This window comes from Geospiza fortis, unplaced genomic scaffold, assembly GCF_000277835.1.
Source record: "Geospiza fortis unplaced genomic scaffold, GeoFor_1.0 scaffold27, whole genome shotgun sequence".
Taxonomy (NCBI): domain Eukaryota; kingdom Metazoa; phylum Chordata; class Aves; order Passeriformes; family Thraupidae; genus Geospiza; species Geospiza fortis.
This window is the reverse complement of record NW_005054329.1, coordinates 3,919,685-3,940,706: the sequence shown is the minus strand read 5'-3', so window position 1 is coordinate 3,940,706 and position 21,022 is coordinate 3,919,685. Positions and strand designations below refer to the sequence as shown.

At 39.7% G+C, this 21,022-nt stretch overlaps 1 protein-coding gene across 2 annotated transcripts in view; it reads right to left on the bottom strand.

Moving 5' to 3' along the window:
• The window catches only part of AK8 (adenylate kinase 8), a 65,004-nt gene extending 43,982 nt beyond the window's left edge, over positions 1-21,022 (bottom strand). Inside the window, exons 1-8 of one of the 2 annotated variants that reach the window (XM_014307138.2) lie at positions 20,892-21,022; positions 18,925-19,009; positions 14,987-15,036; positions 14,185-14,298; positions 8,698-8,766; positions 3,065-3,146; positions 1,483-1,554; positions 629-829 (exon numbers count right to left, since the gene is read on the bottom strand). In XM_014307138.2, the coding sequence (XP_014162613.2) occupies positions 629-829; positions 1,483-1,554; positions 3,065-3,146; positions 8,698-8,766; positions 14,185-14,298; positions 14,987-15,036; positions 18,925-19,009; positions 20,892-20,933 (715 nt within the window). In that variant the 5' untranslated portion in view covers positions 20,934-21,022. Of the gene's footprint in view, positions 1-628; positions 830-1,482; positions 1,555-3,064; positions 3,147-8,697; positions 8,767-14,184; positions 14,299-14,986; positions 15,037-18,924; positions 19,010-20,891 lie in introns of those variants that run through there. The other variant, XM_031057251.1, reaches the window with a different exon arrangement.

The following is a 21,022-nucleotide window of genomic DNA, read 5'->3' as shown; positions in this document are numbered from 1 at the left end:
CAGAATATAAACTTCCTACTTGTTTATCTTAAAAGTGCAGCACTTGTTATTAAAAAAAAAGACCTTTTTGAGATGCAAAATTACTGGGATATAAGAGATCATCTGCAGACTGACAGCTACAAAGTACATCAATTGGTCTTTCTGGCAGTTTCCTTATCCTCTTCTAGAAGGATCAACATTAAAAGTCAGATTGCATTACAGTCAAGCAAAGGCAAACAAGAACTGATGAACAGGAAAGCTCCCAGCACAAACAGCTTTTAAACAATGAAATGTTCCCAGCTTTGAACTACTCCTCCTTGTTGTTCTCAGACTTTGGAAGGTACTGGCCCTTTGGGAGATGAACAATTGAGCCACAGGGCTCCCTTTTAGAAGAGACACTCACAGAAATGATGGTGACATTTGCTCTACTGAGTCAGCTCTTCCTTGGCAGGGCTGTGAGCTGAGAATTTCCAGTTACCTGCACTTACTCCAGTAAGATAATTACCAGGAACAGCCCAAATGCTGCTCTAGAGAGAGCACAACTCAGCTGGGAGCCATCTGTGCTGCCTAATCCTACAAAGTGACTCTAAGAGGCAGGAACCAGCCCTCAAACAGGACCTGCTCCACCCGCCACAAAGCACAGATTTACCCTGTGAGAGAACATCCACGGAGGGCTGGTCTGCATTGATGGATTTCAGAACCTTCTGGTAGATGTGGAAAACCTCAGGGAAGTTTCTGTGATATTCCAGCAGCTTCTTGGACACCTCCTGCTCAGAGAGATCTTCTGGTTTCACCAACCTCTCCTGCACCAGGGGGTCACTTGGCCAGTCAAAGGTTGTGTGGAAAACCTCTACAGGGAACATGGTTAGGAGCTAAGAGCATGAATTAACAGGTCTCTAATTAAGAATGTCCCTCTTAATTCCACTCCTCACAACTAAGAGCATGAATTAACAGGTCTCTAATTAAGAATGTCCCTCTTAATTCCACTCCTCAGAACATCCAACCTGAATTTTTATTGAGCAACGGCAGGACTTTATCTCGTGGTGGATGATTGATGATAAAACTCAACAGACAATACAGAGCTGAGTCGATTTGACAGTTTATTTTATTTAATAGAAATGCTTTTATTTAACCTAATAGAAATGATTTTATTTACCCTAAAAGCATCCCTGCACCTCAGAAACAAAGCAGGACCCAGCAGAGATGCACAGGAAAATTATAAACTCATATGGACAGATCTAACCTTTAAATATTTTGTACTGCCATAGTCCAGTTTGCAGGCTCAGTCCTGAGCTTTTTATTTCCCTGTATTTTGTTGGCACTGAAAATAAAGCAATGTCAACAAATACCATTTCCAAACAGCTGAAATTTATAATTACATATTCCTACTAATTCTTAAAGGGATCCCATTTAAATTTTAACCCCAACAGTAGTACTACAACATTTCTGAGACCAAGCAACACTGCAGTGTGCAGGGGAGGTCAGGAACAAACAATACTGCACCTTGTGTGAGGGGATCCAGCCTTTTCCCACCACTCCTCTCAATCAGCACAGTGTCTGGGGCATACAGCATAACTAGGCAACAAAAAGGAAAAAAGGGGAAAAAATTAAAAAGCGTAGCTCTTGTTAATAATTTGTTTTATTCCCTGTAACTGTTCAGATGTATCCTAATATTAAAGGTGGCTGAACTTATCTTGAGCACATTTCATTTCCCAGCATTCTCCCTGCAAATATTTTAGTTCACTTTTAATCAGAATTTTGCTTCACCTACTAAACAATACAGTGGGATAAAATATCCACAAATCCAGTACCCATGGGCACTAACTGTCCCCATTATCCAAAAAACATCACCAGCAGCAATAAAAAATTGTCTCTGGAGCCTCAGACAGAAGTTCCCACTGAGCACTCAAGACTGATTCTCTTCTACACCACAAACATTATCTCTCACCCAGGTTCTTTGGTGGTGAGACCAGTGAAACTGATTTTTTTATACATAACCTCACAAAAAAGTGTTCAAACTTGATTAGAAAGCATCAAAAGAGGAAGAACCTGTCAGTTCCCTGGGTTGCTTTTGGCTAATCATCCTTGCAGTTAAACACTGTAATTTAATTACTATTTTCAGTGCATTTGATTACAGGTTTCAAACAAGTTCTTTTTTATGACTTTCTTCTTTGTGTTAAATGGCTTTTTCAGGCACTTTTCTCCCTATTAAGGTACTCACACACAGTAAATCTCATCTCCTCTGAATCTTCTTTTTGATTAACTAGACAGACTGAGCTGTAAGATTCTCACTCAGGTCTTGGTGGCACAGATATAATTGTGAGCAAAACTCAACTTCAGATGTTATTAGGTATATTAAAAATACATGCAAGTACTAGACATTAAACATTTTTGCCTAACTCTACTGCAGTGATTCTGAGTTCTTCATTAACAGTTGAATATCATCCAAATCAAATCCAAAGTGACAATTCATCAAGTCGGATAAATTCTGCTCACTGGCAAGCTCTGCATTTATCATTTCACACTGCATTCCACACAATTGCAGTAATTTTTTATATTCTAAGTAGGTCCTTTAGCTATAATTTGGGACAAGTTGCTTCTCCTGTATGGCAAGGGCAGCTTTCAAGGTCTGTAAAACATTCCACCCCAAACCAGCCAGAGTCCAGCCCCACTCTGAAAGGTCAAGCTTAAAATCATCATGTTTCCACTTCACTTGGTGAAATTTACATTCCCTAATTCAACAGAAGCATCAATTTGTGTTTAGCACATGAGGAACTGGTTTATTCTGAGGATAAAAACTGATTTTTAGAGATGCAAGTCAGGAGCAAAGCCACTTTTAGCTGCTCAAACCCACTTGGTGTAGGGTCTGGAATTTGGAGAGTTCTGACGTGGAAGGAGAAAAGGCTGTGAAAGACAGGGCTTAAAATCTCCCAGGTTACCTCAGGCTTTCAACCCTACTGAAATATTGCGCTGTCTGGTGACTCTGTCTCCAGCACTGGTATTGAATTTATTGAGGATTTTTTGAGACAAACCCTTCCAATCTTTCCTCCTGGATGCAATCACACACAAACCATGTACTGCTTACCAACATGCCTAGGAAAAATGCCAGATGATTGCAGCATCCATGCCTGCTCCTGGTTTTCAGGGAAGCCTTCCAAAATCCATCCCTATTGAACAAAAACATGAAACAGTTATTGATCCTGGAAGAGAAAAAAACCCCACAAAATTCATACTAAATCTCAGGGCTGTTTACACAAAAATTACCTCATTCTGATCCTTCCACAGCACAGTATTTCTCATGGATGCTTGTGAGAGAAGAAAGCAAACATGGAGCACTGATATTTTTGTGGAATGATTCCACTGCCACACAGCAATGGGAACTTATAGATTGGAGCAATGATTTTTTTTTTCATGTTTCAATCTTAAAAATAAAAACAAACCAACTTCTATCTCAAATAAAAACAACCCAAAACAATTTCTACAGTTTTGAAATATTCAAAAGGATACCAGCCCACATTGTGTACATATATAAAAAAAATAGGAGCTAAACAAATCTAAAGACAGATTTAATGCCAAGAATACTGAGGAAAATATGCATGCTTTCATTATTTTCTTAAATTATACAGGAAAACTCACAGCAATGGAACCAGCGTTCCCAGAGCTAATGAAGCAACAGAGCAAAAGAAAGAAAAAAGAAAAAAGAGCTTTTTGCTCCCTTAAGTCCTTGTTATAGCCAGCTAAGTGTTGGATTGAGCATCTTTAAAAAAACATTTACGCATCTGTGAAATACCGACGGAGAGCTGCAGCCTCACTCAGTTTTTGTCTGACGCAGTATTTGAAATCTAATCCACTTCCCAGGCTCACATCTGAATCTTCTGAACTCTCCCTAATTTATCTGTCAGTTGCCTGAGCACACAAGTCCTTGCTGTTCTATCCCACCCCTCCAAATAATTTTGTGATTCCTCAGGAAATCTGGGAGGCATCTCTGTGCTGAAATAAAGGAGATATTTTAATATTGCATTAGCTGGCAATCATTCTCAGCTCCCATATAAACCTGGTGCTCTGGCAGGGTGGGGTCCAAAGGTTCTCCAAGTATTTCAGGGAAATCTATCTCCAGGACTTCTGTGGGAGGGAATGGGCCATTCCAATTACACAAGAAAATAGAGCAGATTATTTAAAATTCCTTAATTAGCCTGGTTTCAGGAAGATGTCATCCTGCTGACAGATGTAGAAAATACAAGACTCAAGTAACTGCAAGCCATTTTTGCCACTCCCAGTGTTTGCTCTGCCAAATTAGAATGAACCACTGGCTAAGGTCACACAGGTGCTGAGAAATCAATTTATCCCTTGGGACTTGCAGAAGGCAAAGCTGAGCAATGTTTGTAGTGCTATGCCAGGAACTTCAGCACTAGTTTGGAATATACTGTGTAAAAAATACATATATATAGGGTCAGATCTTCTAGGGAGAAAGGTCTGATGGCAAATAAATCAATGCCAATTTACTATAAATGCCAAAGACTATAAATCTGGCTTGTTTTCTCCACTCTGAGTGCAACATTTTTGGAAACTATAACAAAACACATTTTAAAAAAATCCAAAATTGCCCCACAAAACCTGAAGTCACTACTGCTCATGGCTCAAATCCCATAATGTGCAACAGGCAGTAGACACAATACTATAACAATAACCAATCCATACTTTTAACAATCCACAGCAAACTTCTAGAGGTTTACACACAAATTTCAAAGGTCCTTAAAATAGGCAATAAGCAAAAAGTTTGGGGTATTTAGGAAAACAAAGCTCAATAAATAGCTCCCTGCAGAAAATACACTTTAAGGCATTAAACAAATGCAAAACCAACACACATTACAAAAACAGTGAGCATTTTGGAGCTGATTTCCAAAGGTCTCTGAGTTGCAGGGTATCAGTCAGTCCCTAATTAGAATATATTATCCATCTACTTGACACTTCAGTGAAATGTCTATTCCAGCACAGAGCTGCAGCTTTGTTCAGAACAGGTTTATTGATATTCTGCTGCACTGCCTCTCCATACCCCCAGTGGCTCGGTTCTGTTTTATCACACATCAAAAAGGCCGTATGCTCAGGGCACCCCATGCACAGCTCAGAGCTGGAGGTCTGAACAGCTGCAAGTAGTGTGCTATCACAGGAGGGACAAGCTCCAAGCAGATGTCACAGATAAAAAAAAAAAAAAAAAAAAAAGGGGAAAAAAAAAGAAAGAAAAAAAAAAGAGTGACAAGGGAGCGTGGCTTGGGAACGCAGCAAGAGGAAGAAGACACAGCAGAGCAAGACCTGACTTAAAATATGCCTATCATGCTTTATGCAAACACTGGTCTTTTTTTGCCCTCCTGACTGTAATTAGCAACTTCACATGATGAATTTGTTTCTTTAAGAAGCCATCTTTTTTTGGTTCTTGATGGCAGTAACCTTCTATCCAGGCATGGGCTGCACCCTATCACACCAAGGTAGGAACAAAGGCTGAAAGTGAGAAATTCCATTGGTCACTGCTCCCTGTGTGCTATCACAAGAGGGACAAGTTCCAAGCAGATGTCACAGATAAAATAAAAAAACAAAAAGGGGGAAAAAAAAGGGAAAAAAAGAGTGAAAAGGGAATGTGGCTTGGGAACGCAGTAAGAGGAAGAAGACACAGCAGAGCAAGACCTGACTTAAAATGTGCCTATCATGCTTTATGCAAACACTGGTCTTTTTTTGCCCTCCTGACTGTCATTAAAGTGTAATTAAGAACTTCACATGATGAATTTGTTTCTTTAAGAAGCCATCTTTTTTTGGTTCTTGATAGTAGTAACCTTCTATCCAGGCATGGATTGCACCTTATCACACCAAGGTCGGAATAAAGGCTAAAGTGAGAAATTCCATGGTGCCTGCACTCTGTGGTCACTGCTCCCTGTGTGCTGTCACAGAAGGGACAAGCTCCAAGCAGATGTCACAGATAAAATAAAAAAAAGGGGAAAAAAATATAATATCAGTGATGGCTTTGCCAGTATGGATCTAAAATTCTGGAGATTTTCAGAGCATGGCAGACTGAAGAGTGCAGTAGAAATACTGACAACCCAGCTCTTGCAGCCCATCAACATGAGCAGTAAGGATGATGGAAAATGCTCAAACCTTGCCAAATTTCCCATTAGAAAGGAACCTCTTATGGCCCACATTCGTTTTGTCAGTAATGTTTTTAAAAGTTCCATTCTTCTCAGAAAACAGAAAATGAGGTGAACGGGCAGATTCTCTGCCTGGATAAATCTTTGTACCATCACTTTCTTTGCAAGGAGTTTCACAGAGAAAATATCATTACCTTTATCTACCAAGGTAAAACCAAACAGAACCAATCAAGGTAAAACCAAACAGAACCAATCGAGGTAAAACCCAACAGAACCAATCAAGATAAAACCAAAGAGAGCCAATTGAGGTAAAACCAAACAGAGCCATTGTTCTCTTTGCCTTCCCTCTCAAGGGCAGCCACAAAAAAATACCAATCTCAACTCATTCTGCCACTCTTTGTGTGACTCACTGGCCTAAGCTTGGTTTTTAAAGATCCTAACCTTCCAGGAAGGTGGCTCAGCTCCCCCTCAAACACATCCTGAGCAATCTCTCTCCACTCCATGAATTCCCAGCAGTCAGAGGGGCTGCAGCCAAGCTGTGCTAACCCTGCAAGATGGAAATTCTCTGTATCAGCCTCACAAGTGCCAGGCTCTAACATAATGCCTGCAATAAGTTTCCTGTGTGCGCTGCAAGACCTCCCCACCTGATCCCTCACAGTCCTGACAAGGTTTGTGTTACAGGAACACATAACACAGGGCCTCAGCAGAGCTGTTGATCAATAAAAATGTTCTCCTTGGAGAATGCCAGTGACATCTATAAACCTGTGAGTGTCAAAACAACGGCGCAAAAAATCCTCTATTCCTACTGTCAGTGGGATGAAAGCTGCACAATTAATGCCAAGGCAATGACACCACAAGGAGAAATAAAACAAACAGCTGGTGGTACTGTGGTCCAACATGCTGCTCCTAATCTGTGAACATTTTTTCAGTGAAAACATGCTGACTCATGTTTTGAAAGAAATGGCATAAATCTGGTCAGTGATGTAAAAACCCTACAGCGTTAATTCTGAGTTACACACAGAAAATATTGCACTTAAAATGCATAGATCCCCTTTCAAAGGAGAAAATAATTTGTGGTCACTTTGTGTGTATCTATCTATTAATGTGAAGATTTTTAATAACCATCACACCTTGGAAAAACAAATAATGAGTTTTTCCCAAAAGCAGTTGAAACCTCAGCTGGGTTGATTACATCCACTCCATTCCTGCAAAGGTTTTTTCCCCCCCTGGTTGTGTAAGACACCCAACACTGATTCAGTGCTGCTGGTGACAACAGGAACATGAAATGCAGGCAGGACTCTGTGCAGCTGTTGGCATTTTAACCACCTTGTCACCTTACTCATACATGACCTAATACTTAAAATAACTCACTGAGAGATCCATCCCTCATTATTGACAGGAAAACTAAAGCCATGCCAACAATTATAGAAAGCACAGGGGAAAAAAAAGATGGAAAATAAGGTGGATGCAGCCTGTGGAGAGTGATGGATTTTGCTTGTACACTGACAGTAAAACTCAATTTAACAAACACTGGGAAAAGTATCTGCTGAAAACATGTGTTCTTTTAATAAGAAAAAGAGACCTATGTGAAAAAATGAGCATTTTTGAGAGGTTTTAGAGCTCTTGTTATAAAAGAACTAAAAACACCACACAAATGAACAGGACAGTATATCATGTGTGGTTTTAAGCAGGTTCTCCTGCCAGCTGAAGGGCCTAAATCCTGTGTGGATTTATTACAAATAAAAAAATACATTGAGTGCTACCAGATATATAATCTGGAGTGCTAAGTAACTATAATGAGTAAAAATGAAGTAAAATAGTTCAGCTAAAAAGACCTTCAAGGAAAACCAGACAGACCCATATAATTCAAGCACACTGAACAGCAATAAAAAGTTTAATTCTACTTTGCAAATTCAACATTAATAGGTCAATTATAGAGTAAGGTCTGCAGTGTTTTATGAAGAAAAGTTGATACCATTTAGGATTTCTGCAAATACCTTTACTTCTTTCTAAGGATCAAAAAAATCATTGTTTCAGTCTCCCAGATGATGAAACATGGAGCAAGAAACACGGGATGCCACAGATTTGAACACAGCTAAACCTAGTCAAGCTAAGAGTGAAAATATTAATTATTACCCAGAAGACAATATATTCAAATGCAGTGTTTCCTAACACAGGGAGAAAAAAGAGACACAACCAGAAATAAAACTGAAATTAGTAACGTTAAGACTCTTTTCCTCAAGAAGAGCCAAAAACCTCAACAATATTGATTTCTATCTATTTTCTGTTTATCTTTTTTGTCCACTCCATCTCTGCCAGTTGCCCCAGGCAATCAACAAAGCTCTGCTTGTTCAGCCTTTGATCATCTCCGTGCTGGAAGATTAGCATATGCATACTCTCATCCTCCCCTTTATCCTGTTAATAAAGCTCCAAACTCCCTCCGCTGATGTTCAAGAAAGCAACTGGCTCGGGAGCCCCGATGATTTGCCCCCATTCCCTGCTCTGCTCAGGACTTGGAATGCTAAACACCAGGCACGAGTTGTGTAAGTGCTTATCCAGCAGCCCTCTGAGGAGCAATTCTTACTTGTTTGATGCAGTCCACGTTTGACAGACGTTCCTGGATCAGATTGGCCCAAAGCGCGTTGGGAATTTTCTAAAGAAAGAACAAAAAAACAAAAAAAAACCAAAAAAAAAAAGAAAAAGAAAAAAAAAGGCTGAATATTCACAATTGAGTTCAAAAGGAATTTTACCATGCAGGCACTGTTGTGGTTAAAGGTGAAGTGAGATGTCTTCTTGGAAATAAAGAAATAAATAATTCCGTGAGAGTCCCGGGTCATTAACATGAGTTAATGACCAAGAGTTAATAAGGGCACAAAAACCAGTGTTAAAGGGAAGCTGAGCACGGAGCATGAATATCCATGGGGGTTTTGCACACTGACATGGAAGCAGTGCCAAGTTCTGCACACTGACACACACATTGGACACCAGACCTGCAAAGGGATCCAGAAGAACATCACATCCATAAATCATCCTTTTAACCACGAGGATCTGACCCCTGACTGCCCCAGTGACAGAGGGCTCAGCATCAGGGACCTGCCAGCTCTCAGTGACACAAACAGAACCTCAGACACTGAGCAAACAACACAGAGTCTGATTTTCAGGGGGTTTGTTCAATAGCTTCAAGTAGCTCTCATCATCCAAAAGGTTTATTTAAAATATATTTTGCAGTTGAACTTAGTTTATTTTTAAACTCAGGACTGTGAAATGGGATGGAAACTGCATCTGCCAATATTCTCAAAGTGCTGTTTGGTTCTGTGACTGCTGCTTTGCCCATCTCTAGAGATGTTTTGTAAGAAGATATTTGCTATGTGACAAAAGAACAAAGCTCCCATACAGATCAGCACCCCTCAACATTTCTTCCATTTCCTAACAAGAAATCAGCAATACTCTCCTTCTAGTAAGAATTTGCTCCACTATCTTGTTAGTTTAGGCTTTCATTCTATGCTGAACTTGGTTAAACTCCAAGTTAGCCAGTTCAACTCAAAGTCTAACCTTCTGTCCATACAGCTCATGACAGCCATTAATCATTTCAATAAATGCCTTATTCATTCTGTCATTATTGGTAAAATGAATACTCATAAAAATGAATACTCAGAATCTGCAATCAGATTCTCTACCTCCCAATTAAAATAAATTATCTTTCACTTAACAATGTGAGCTTGACTCTCTGTTCCCTTTAGTTCCATATCCTGTGGCTTCTCATGGTTTTTTTTCCTAACCCCTTTGAAGGGTATAAACCTAAAAATGAGTATTTCTATATGCTGGGAGAGGTAGATAGGGCAGGAATCAGATACTTCTCTGTATTCAAGATAATATTCCAACACATTTTTCTAATCTACATATTTTTTCCAATCCACGTATTTTTTCCAATCTAATTGCCACTAATTGTTAATAATTAGACAATTGTCTTTTAATAAGACAATTAATTACATTACTGCTCAACTAATCCTGGGACTCATGGCATCTGGAAAAAATATTCTTTGGAGCAACCCCTTTGAACTTCAATTCATACAATGAAAAAATCTGGCTGATGATGTGGGAAGATTTCATAAAATCATCTTTACTAGATGATGAAACAATTTCACAAGGAGTGGTGGGCATGGCACTTCGAAGGAGGGTGCAGAAAGTGCTCCAGCACACACAGCAGAGCCCAGGTGGCCCAGGCAGGCAGGGTTTGCTTTTGTTTGTCTCTTTTGTCCCCAGCTCTCAGCGCCTCTCCTCACATCAGCCAACACTGGGGCAGGTAGCAGAGCAGGAGGGAAGGAAATTGCTGGTTTTGCTGAGAGCCAGCAGGTCCCCAGGGTGCTTTGTCAGAGCCCCCTGCAGCCCCTGTCACCTTGCAAAGGGGCACCACGCTGCTGCCAGGGACAGCCAGGACCTGCCTGCTCCTTTCATGTGTCATGTCAAAGCAGGCTGCTCGCTGCTGGGGGCAGCTCTGCTCTGCCCTGCCAAACCAATTTACACCAAATTTATCCTCCCTTCTCTCCGTGCAGTGGTGTTCTCACTGCTGCCTTTGGAGTGGGGCTTGCTGCACAAAAAACAGCCAAGGACACACATTCAGGTATTTCAGTGTTTGAGCTCCTTCTGCTCTCTGTGGCTCCATTCCAGTCTCATTTCCTGGGCAGTTTTTCCCCCCACTGAGCAGTGGCCTACAAAATCATTTTCAATAGGCTGCTTGCAGAATGGCTAATTATTCCTCTAGAAATCAGGATATCTGGTATATATCAGGCAGCCCATTTATAATTTATCTGTCATAAACACATAAATATATGGTGAGGCTGGGAGATGGGACTGCACTTCCCAGAAATCTGCAATAATGGGCAGCGACACACATTTGGTGACAGCCAAAGAACACCTTACCCACAGAGCTGTCCCAACATTCAGAGCAGGTAAAGGAAAAACTGCTGTGGGATTTTGGTCAGGTTCAGAACACTTTTCTACCCATGCTGGTTTAATCACTATTTCCATATTTGCTGAAAAACTGTACCCACTCGTGATTAACTTTAAATATTCCATGTTATTTCAGGAATATCATACTTCAATTTCCATGCCTGGTCTACTCAGAGTTATACTTCATTCCCTTTTCATAAAATTCCCACACTTTTTTTTGTAGGGAAGCTTTTTCAATAGACATTTTTCTTGGAAGTTTTGGATATATTTGCTCTGAAAACAGCCTCAGCTAAAATTTTCTGGCTTCTCCAAACTGGCACCTTGGAGAGAACAGCAATCATGTTTGAAGAAATTTTCTTTAGGATCCTGAGTATCATGAATGTTGAGATTTAGCTTGTTCAGATGAATACACATGAAAGGCTGGTCTTTTTTGGTTATACAAACCTGTAACATTTTCTTTTTGTTCCCTCAGAGTGGCTTACCCTGGAATAGATTGGAATGCTGACCATGCACAGTTAAGGATGCCTTGGATTTATTTTTCTCTTCTATTTTATTTCTTTTTAAAAAGCACAGGGACGTGACACAACTCTGGAGCAGTTTGAAGTTATTAGGTATTATGCAAACACCTTAACTGCAATTTAGTGTAGCATTAAGAGCACACCCATCCCACAAAACCCACAATTACCACAGTTGTTTCAACTTCTTATTTTATCCAGTTAACAGGAAAAGTGAAACATGCAATAGCTCATCATTAGACTTCACTATAGGAAAAACCTGAAGATGCTTCCTATTAACATTATAATAACTAGAGATGAGGGAATAATTTGCAATGATTTATCCAAAAAATGTAGCCTCTTTTTCTGTTCATGGAATATTTATTGGTAGCTTGTGGTTCTTCAATTTACTGAATATTCAAAAATATCTGACTTCTTTTTGGAGTATTTTTACATGCAGAATGATCACATTTTGCTTTGAACACTGAGTATTTAAAATTCACTACCTGAGCTGTGCTCATTAGTAAGTGGCCAGGTATGTGTGGGTGAATGATTGCTTGTCCAACTTGAAAAATGGAGTTTCAGAGAGCAAGAATGGATTTTAAAAGTGCCTTGCATGGCTCCCTGTGCCAGGAAAACCCAAATGCTTTAATGGGTGAACACAGAAGAGATGAAAGCTTGGCTGAAGGTAGGTAAAATGAGTAGGTAAAATATGTGAACAAACATTTGCAGAGCTTTTTGCAGCATTTGCCCAGATCCAGTGACATTGGCCAAGTGACCTCAAACTGCCTGAGCTCTGCTCTGGGGTTAACGCAGCCACAGCAGCCTTAGGAGTGAGAAACAACATTAAATTGTGTTTATGATCTTCACACCAGACTCTCCAAAAACCACAGCCTTAGCTCCTGCTTTTCCTCTTCATTTTTTAAATTGCTTTGGCCAGGACTACAACTTTTTAATGCCCTGGTTATATCCAAACTCATATAAAAGCTCTTGTTCTGTTCCTGAACATTCATCCCAACCTAGATGAACCCAGGAGCTCCCTCCTAATCCTAGGAGTTACATTCAAAGAAACAAACTCACATAAAAGAACAAAATTATTTAGTGAAAACCTCCTCCTAGGGTCTAAAAATCAAATCCAAAGGCAAATTGCACAGTGCTGAACCACCAGCAGCTTCTGCTCTGCAGGCCCTCCTCACTACCTGATTAGCCTTGACATTTTTGACTTTCATCTTCCACACCATCCATCTTTTTAAATCAAATAAGCCCAAAAGGACACCCTTGAAAGTGCATCTGTATAGTCTGAAATATGTTAATAATTACAGTAATTAAACCAAAGGGAATTTTTGTTTTAAATTCTCCCCCTCCAAGTATAAATTTATGAACCTATCAAAACAATCTTTAATAATTAGAACTAAGATTTCAAAGTACATATCCTCAGTAAGAATAATTCCATATCACCCCAGCCAAATGATTAACTTTTTTCCAGGGAGTTCAGGGAGTTCAGTGAACTCTTTGCTCTCAGATCTTGAAGTGTGCTACTTGAGGCATCTCCAAACTTCATTCATTAATCCAGTATTTTATTCCATTTTATAAACACTACCCTATTTTAGCCTAATTTTCTAAGGAAAAAGCCCTAATCTGTGTATCACACTGTCTGCCATCTCAGTAAATTACAAATCTGTTGGCCAATTCCAACTCTAAACGGGATTTAGCAGAGGTGTAGAATTCCTACAGATAGGAAATTGCTTAAATTTTTATGAAAATGGGTGATAAGGGACAAAGTATAAACTCAAACTAGTAGACTTGTTAGAGAAAGTCCCAAAAAAAAGACTTCTTCCAGTTATTTCTCATGGAATATCTTGACACTGGAGAAAGGAATCAGATGTTTCCCTGTTTTTCCAATCTGTCACTAATTTTTAATAATAAGCCAAATAATTACATTACTGATCAACTAATCCTGGGAGTCATGACAGCTGGAAAAAATGTTCTTTGAACATCAATTAGGGTGCCCATAATTAATGGATTTAAAAATATGCCTGGAGCCACTCAGGTGCACAGAATTAGGGAAAATTCAACAATCTGAGTCAGCTGCTCCTGCCTCAGCTTGAGAGCTTCCAGGGCTGTCAGGAGCTGACTGGATTGTCATCCTCCTTTTGAGTTAATGCACCAAGTAAGTTATTTGTGTCATGCTACAGAGAAATCAAGCATGCACAACTAAGTAGCACTGTCAGATCAAAAAAAAGTTCTTTGTGTACATATTTTCCAGAGCATTTTGTACCAAAGGAGACCTCAGAGATTAATGCTTATTTTATTGAGATTATCAAACATGCCCAGATAGAAGACACTGTGTTTAATAATAGAATGGAGCTTTTCTAGACTGGATTGTGCATTCCTGGATTTTTCCCAGTTCTGCTGCTTGTTCCAAGGTTGGTATTTTCGGGAGTTCCTTTACTTTTCATTGCCTCCCTCTCCTGCCCCTGCTCTGAGTCCTGACACACCAATGTACAGCACAGAGAGAAGAGAATCTTTACTCTCATCTGCTCAACTCAGCAGTGGAAATCCTGGGAATGCCACATAATTCCTGTTCTGTGACATGAGAACAACTGGTATTATATTCTCTTACACACCTGGTTTCTTTCTTTATATGCCTTTGCTTCCTCTGTCTGCCTTAATGCTTCCTTGAATAACAAAGTCTCCTGAGAGACACGTATGGCATTGAAATGTTTACAAAGCCACATTGCCTGAGGGGAGAAAAAAAATACAGGTTGAAATATTTGGAAAGAAAATGAAGCTTTTTTTTTTTTTCAGAAGGCTGCAGAAAGACAGAGTTTTCCTTAGCCATACATTGAAGTATTCAGACATATATAAGCAACTTTAAGTAGTTTCTTATATAGATGTTCAAGAGTATCCAGCTTTGAATAACGACTTTTTCATCTCCTGCACCTTAACACAGAATTTAAAGAAGGAAATATTCTTCCTACCATGCCCTCACCAGCATCACCTGCCGTTTCTGAGGTTCAAATGCAACTCTGACCTTTGCATTTAACAGTGCCAGTGGACATGAGATAACTGACCATGCAAATGGAGCAATTCACAGCAAGGGAACACCACAAATGTGTAATTAACTTACTTCTCCCAGGCTAATTAGTCCTGTTAAAAGGCTGGGGAAACAAGCAGGCAGAATTCTGTTGCATTCCAGTAGTTTCACTCCCTGAGTTCTTACAGACCCCACTTGAAAATATCTATTTAATCTGTGGTGTAACACCCAGGTGTATCCCTCAGGAATGAGACACTTTAATTTGTCTTGTGCTCATCCATCACTTGGATAAATCTCAAAATTCTTTTCCCAGAGTAAAATTCTCCAAAATGCTGAGTAGAAAGTAAGAGAGTGAGTGGGAAGTGCTACAACACTGAGGGTGAGGTACTCACAACTGTAGTTTTCCCAGAAGCAGGTGGACCAAGGACACAAATTCTTGGAGCTGTGGAACAAGGATATGCAAATGTCAAGGTGCAGAACAGCAAAAATCCCCTCCAGTTTCCCACTCTTGTATTGCATAATATCAATGTAGCCTGCATGAGACAATTATTTCAGCTGGAAAGCTGCCTCAGTGGAGATTTCAGGATTGGGTTCCACTGGGAAAAAAGGGGGGAACAGAAAATCAGTGCCACCTGGGTCCTCCTTTAATCTCCATGGTCAATGAGATTAACACTCTAACCATGCCACATGGAGAGATAGAGGAGATATGTATATCTCAATCCATCGAAACACGGAGAGTTTAGTGGGTGAACCATAAGGTACAAACATTTCCTTACCTGAGCTTGACTTTTATTCCTGAAACATTGATTCAGAACTAACACATTTTGTGCTGAAAAAATATTTCCGTTTTTAGTTTCACCTAAATAGGTTGTGTCAGGGCTCAGAGAAAATTTAGATACTGCAGAATGAAGGAATCCCTCACTATGCTTTTTGACAGCAGCCTTCAATTTTTCTAGTCACCATTTAAAGTAATTTTCCTCATTTCTGTTTCTTGTGTTTCTCTGCTGCATGTCCCTCTCCTTTTCCCTGAGGGGGCAAGGTGCAAAAACAGCATCCCAGTTCTGAGGAATTAATCCAGTGCACACACACAGCACAATGGGCATTACTGCCCTGAGCTTTGTTGGGAATGGATTAGAGGCAAGACAAACAGGAGAAAATGGAGTCGCTCTTAGGAAAGTATTTGGAACTTTTTCCACAAATACACTTCGGGCTGCAATCCCTTGAACTGTCATTTTATATTAACAGCTTTGATGTTTCTTCCCCCTACACCAGAGAGGGAAAAAAATCCCCAAATCAGAGTCTGTGCAGGAGGGGCTGGTTAGTATTTATTGGGAGTAACATAGGTCAGAGGGAAGGGGGGATCCACTCACCCAAAAACCTCCTCAGCTCTCAATAACCAAGGGAGATCGTCTGATGGGAGCAGACAGGCAAGGATGTGAAATGTATTTTCATGAGGCCTTCCATGCACTTAACAGTTATTGGGCAGGTGCAATTTTTAAACATACATGAAACCCAAATTACAGATTCATCTTTACAAAGTTATCTGACTTGGAAGATTTAAGAACAACTCCCCCCTTATTGGTTCTTGCAAGTGCAACAGAACTAGTACACAATGTAGAAAAATACTTTAAAAGGATACATCAGCTGTTTTTATCACCTAATTTCTTTCAAATGTAATGTGATTAAATCCTAGGGTTTTTTTAAAATCTAACACCTTGAAACTCCAGCCCGGTACTTAGGAATTATTTATAAACAGCGTCATAAAAGAGTGCTTGGGTGCCAACACTAATCAACTTCTTCAAACCACTTCAAAGAAAATCAAAAAACCTTTCCATCCACAGATCCTTTTGAGGTTTAACTAGGAGCATGATTTAAAATTCACAAGAAAGCCCTTAGGTATTGAAGCTTTAATACACAGCTTTCTTGGACAAACGTTTGATAAAAAACGAAACATACCATTATATACACCATCTCATGCTTTAATATTGCCCAGGGCTACTGTAAATGCTCACTTTGTACTAAATCTGGTTTGCTCTCTGCTTAGTGGCTGGCAGCAGATGGGGCAGTGTAATTCACTGATTTACTCATTTGCACACTTGTAGGACTCCTCTAAAGCCTTCTCCCCAAACATATGACACAGGGGCACCGCCAGGACACCACTGGGTGTAATGTTTAACCCCTCCAAGCAACAAATAGTCACTATTTAATACTGCAGCTCCAAAGCAGCAGCTACATGAAGGCAGGAAATTCTGGGAAGTGCCTTTTTCTTCGGTAAAAAATCATATTTAATTCTGTATTTAGTCTGATGAGATGTTATGGGATTTACTCGTCCAAGTAAAGCAAGTTTTAACATTCAACAACAATTTCAGCAACAACAAATTACTCCTTTTGTTGGGTGTAAATTTGGGTTCCTATTCCTAAATATGGGCTCCTATTCGAATCCTGGAATAACACAAAACAACAGCTGGACTCACAGAGTTCCATTTAAATCCAAAAGATTCTATGAATAATGTTAATACAACAAAATTCGCTTAACTTGTAAGTGAAATCCTTTGTCAAAGAGGAGAAGCACAGGGTACATACTGAACATTCAGGCAGAACTTTTTTACATTCCTTCAGAGGTTTGAGTGTAAAGGAGGAGCTCACAGAAATGCCACCCAGACCCTGAAAGCCTTTTTCATTAGCACAAACCAAGATACCATGTAGGAAACTTGCATTTTTTCAATATGAAAGAATTATCAGTCTTTATGTGGCCCTTGAAGATTTTAGAAGGAACACATGAAAGAACAACAGCACAGAGCCCTAAGCACAAACACTTTGCCACACATTTGACCTACAAGAGTTTCGAGGCAGTTGTAAGTTATAATCACCATTAGACTTGTTTATATTTTTAAAAGTACTTTGGATCCTATTATTAATTAAAAAGGGTTTCTAACTTCACACCTGGGATAGATGCAATGCTTCTTTTCCACACATCTCTGTTTGAAATTTTCTCTAGGGCTAAAACTGTCTAGGCAAGGCAAGATCATGAAAATTCATCACTTTACTGATGGCTCTAATAAGGTTTTTTTTTCCTCTAAATAGTCAGCACCTTCCACCATGATCAAAAAGTAAAATCAACTCTGCTACACATTTCTGTTACATTATTTTCCATATAATTTATTCTTAAAACAACATTTAGGCTTTAATTTTAATTGGAGTTCCTCTCCTTCCTTAAGAGGGTTTCCAGACCAAAATCAGACAACATTTCCCCCTTGACAAACAACTGCTGCAATTCTGTCTTTAGCCTCTAAGTACTGAAGTCATGAGATGGAAACCTGCCTAATTCTGTTAAAATAATACTGTGGGGCTGCAGGACAAATGTTAGCACAATGTGAAGAAATTTTATCAGCATTCTATCAAACTGCATGAAATTCTTACACATATTTTCCATGGGTCTGCAAACCAGATGGATTATTCAGGCTGCCTGCACCAGAAAAGGCTGGGCACAATTTGCAGGATTTGATCTTTTTTTTCCTTTAACATATTTAGCAGCATTTCAATCACCATCCATCTGATCAGCAGCACTAAGAGCTCACAGCACCTCCAGTGATAATGATTCCATTGATGCTGCAGCACAACTTTCATAATGGTTTACTCTGGTTTTAAAGAAACATCAAAGCTCCACGACACCAGCTCTCCCTGACAGCTCACGCAGAACAAAAATTACAGTTCACTTGTGCATATCCAAATATAATCTGCCTAAGGGTGAACAGTTTGTAAATCAAATAATTTGATTGAGGGTACATGCTTTTATTGTGCAGAATACAGACTTCCCATTCCATTTACCAGGTTTTGTTCCACAGAGGAGCAGACACACTCACTGTTCCTTCAGCTGAGATGCCACTGAGCTGTGGAACTCATTAACAGCAGAGAGTAACAAACTAATCAACAAGCAGAGAATCTGCCAGCCCAGGTAGAATAGGAGCCCAAATTTACACCTGACAAAAGGAGTAATTAGCGAGCTTAAAGACAACAGGAAATATCAGATGGGGCACAGAAGGCATTAATAATTGATACACCAGAACTCTTTGTTATTCCCTTAGAGGGTTTCATTGTTAGAACTGTTAAAGTGCATTTCTTATTAGATTACCCACTAAAAAAAGAAATTAAAAGCATCTTGCCTATAAGTATTCCAAAATGCTCACTTTTTTTGTTTTGTTTTGTTTCCCCCCTCCCCAAGACTCAGCCTGAAAAGTTTGATCCATCACCTGCCAACAGCAGCACAGCTCCCAACAGCTGTTTACAAATCAGGAGCTGAACTATTTCTGGTGTCTCCATTTCCACTTACCATCATCATTGTTTTGCTTTAAGTGGTTTATCATGAACTCAATGGGATCATCTGGCTTATGAATTAATAGCTCTTCAAGCATGTTCTGGAAATAAATAGGACAAAGTCAGAGGAAAATTGAACACGGCTCTGCAGTCGTGATATCTTGCATTTTTACAGCAAGATCCTAAACAGCTTATAAATGCTTATTTGTTTTCTTTCACAGACAGAATTGAGACTTTGGAACCTATTTTAGATGCTGAACAACTGATGAGGGTCAGAAAACTGCCAGTAAAAAAAAAAACCCAACCTATTTGTGTTGGCTTATTTATGGTGCATATGGACACCAGAAAGGTTTGGCTCGAGCAGCCTGGGGTTGAAAATGGTTGAGGCAGCACTGACATAAAAATCATGCAAAGAGTTTGAAAACCAGAGTTAACTTGAATTTGTGTCTCTGCAGGGCAAGAGGAGCCTCCTCTAGCACATTCCCACAAGTTTCTAAATAGCACAGAGGAGTGCAGAACGGACAAGAGCTGTGGAAAACAAAACCCACAGAAATGGCACATTTCACACCTGTACCAGCCTTGGCTCCTGCAGGAAAAGGAATGGGGAGAAGGGGGGGGGTAAAAAGGCAAAAAAAAAAGGCTTAAAGCCTTGCCTTGGATGTCTGTTTTGGAGCCCATTTTCCTGTTGAACCTTTGTGGTTACACAGAGCCTTGTTCCAGCTCCCACCCATAGCAGTGGGGAGCTTGCACGGGTTTCAGGGAGAATTTGGGCTTTACAGGCAGAAAAAAAGAAAAACCCTGAGAAATCCACACATTTCCCAGCAAGACATTTCAGCCCAGCCAAGAGGCCTGTAATTAAAACTGAACATCAAACAGAACTAACGCTCTAATTTAGACAAGCTGCAGAAATGCTCGCGCTGGAAGAGACATTTCTGAACAGCAGTCATAACACTTTTATATCTGCAACTAAATTCCATAAAGTCCATCTAGTCCATAAAATTTTATATCCTCACCAACTGTCTGTCTCTTATTAGAGTGGCCTATTTTCCTTTTCTACTTCATCCACTTCATTAGAATAATTAAAACACTCAATTTTGTTTATAAACTGGTGATCGTGCAAGTCCTGATGCACCAAGGTCTGGGTAACAGAGCATAAATGATTAAATTTCTATCTTTATTGAAAGCTCATTTAAAAATTATTACTTTCCAGCAATATTTATTTAAACTACACAATCTGGATTCTTCACTACACTTACCAGCATCTGTATAAATAACAAACCTAAGAAAATCTGAGTTTATTATAATTAAAAAATGTTCAGGCTGACAGTGATTGGCACTGGTAATGTTTCTTACCCAAACCCTTATATTTATCCAATTCTGCTAAACTCAGTTTAATTTCACATGAGTTGACCTGTTAATCTCTGGGGGAGGTTCATATTTTGGGTCTCATGTAGTTTCTACTTCTGTGTTTTGTAAATGCTTTACCACAACAATTTCAAGTTGTGTTCGTGTCATTATTTTGCTCCAACACAACTAAAGCACAAGAATACCACCCTGAGTAAATCCCACAAACATTTTATGTAATGAGTCCCTGCAGCTGCATTCGATGACTTGTGGCTTGCAAAACACAGTACCTCGTTCAAAAAAACAAAAAACCAAAAAAACCAAAACACATCAAAACACAAATATTATGCTGCAGTAGTCATAATAAACAAAGAACAAAAAGAGCACCAAAAGAAAAACAGGAAAGGAAATAAACATGTGTGTGCATTTGAGTGAGCTCTGAGCAAGTGAAAATTACTTTTTAGCAGAGTTAAGAGCAGCACACAGGGGAATGCTCTCCAGCAAGTTCTCCTGTCAGAACAGCACCAGGATTTTTAGTCCTGCCTACAAAGCTCCCCATGCCCTACGCAAGGGCTTTTCCCGAACTCCAGAACCAAACCCACCCATCTCTTCAGCAGGGGAAACACCCCCGACAGGTACCGAAATCACAGCGACGCCACAAGCGCACTTTTCCCGCTTCATTTCTGACACCTCGGTGAAGAGGCACAACAGGAACACAAGGGGAAGGGTTTTACCCGGGGGATGAGCAGCAGACAGGGACAGCCCTGACT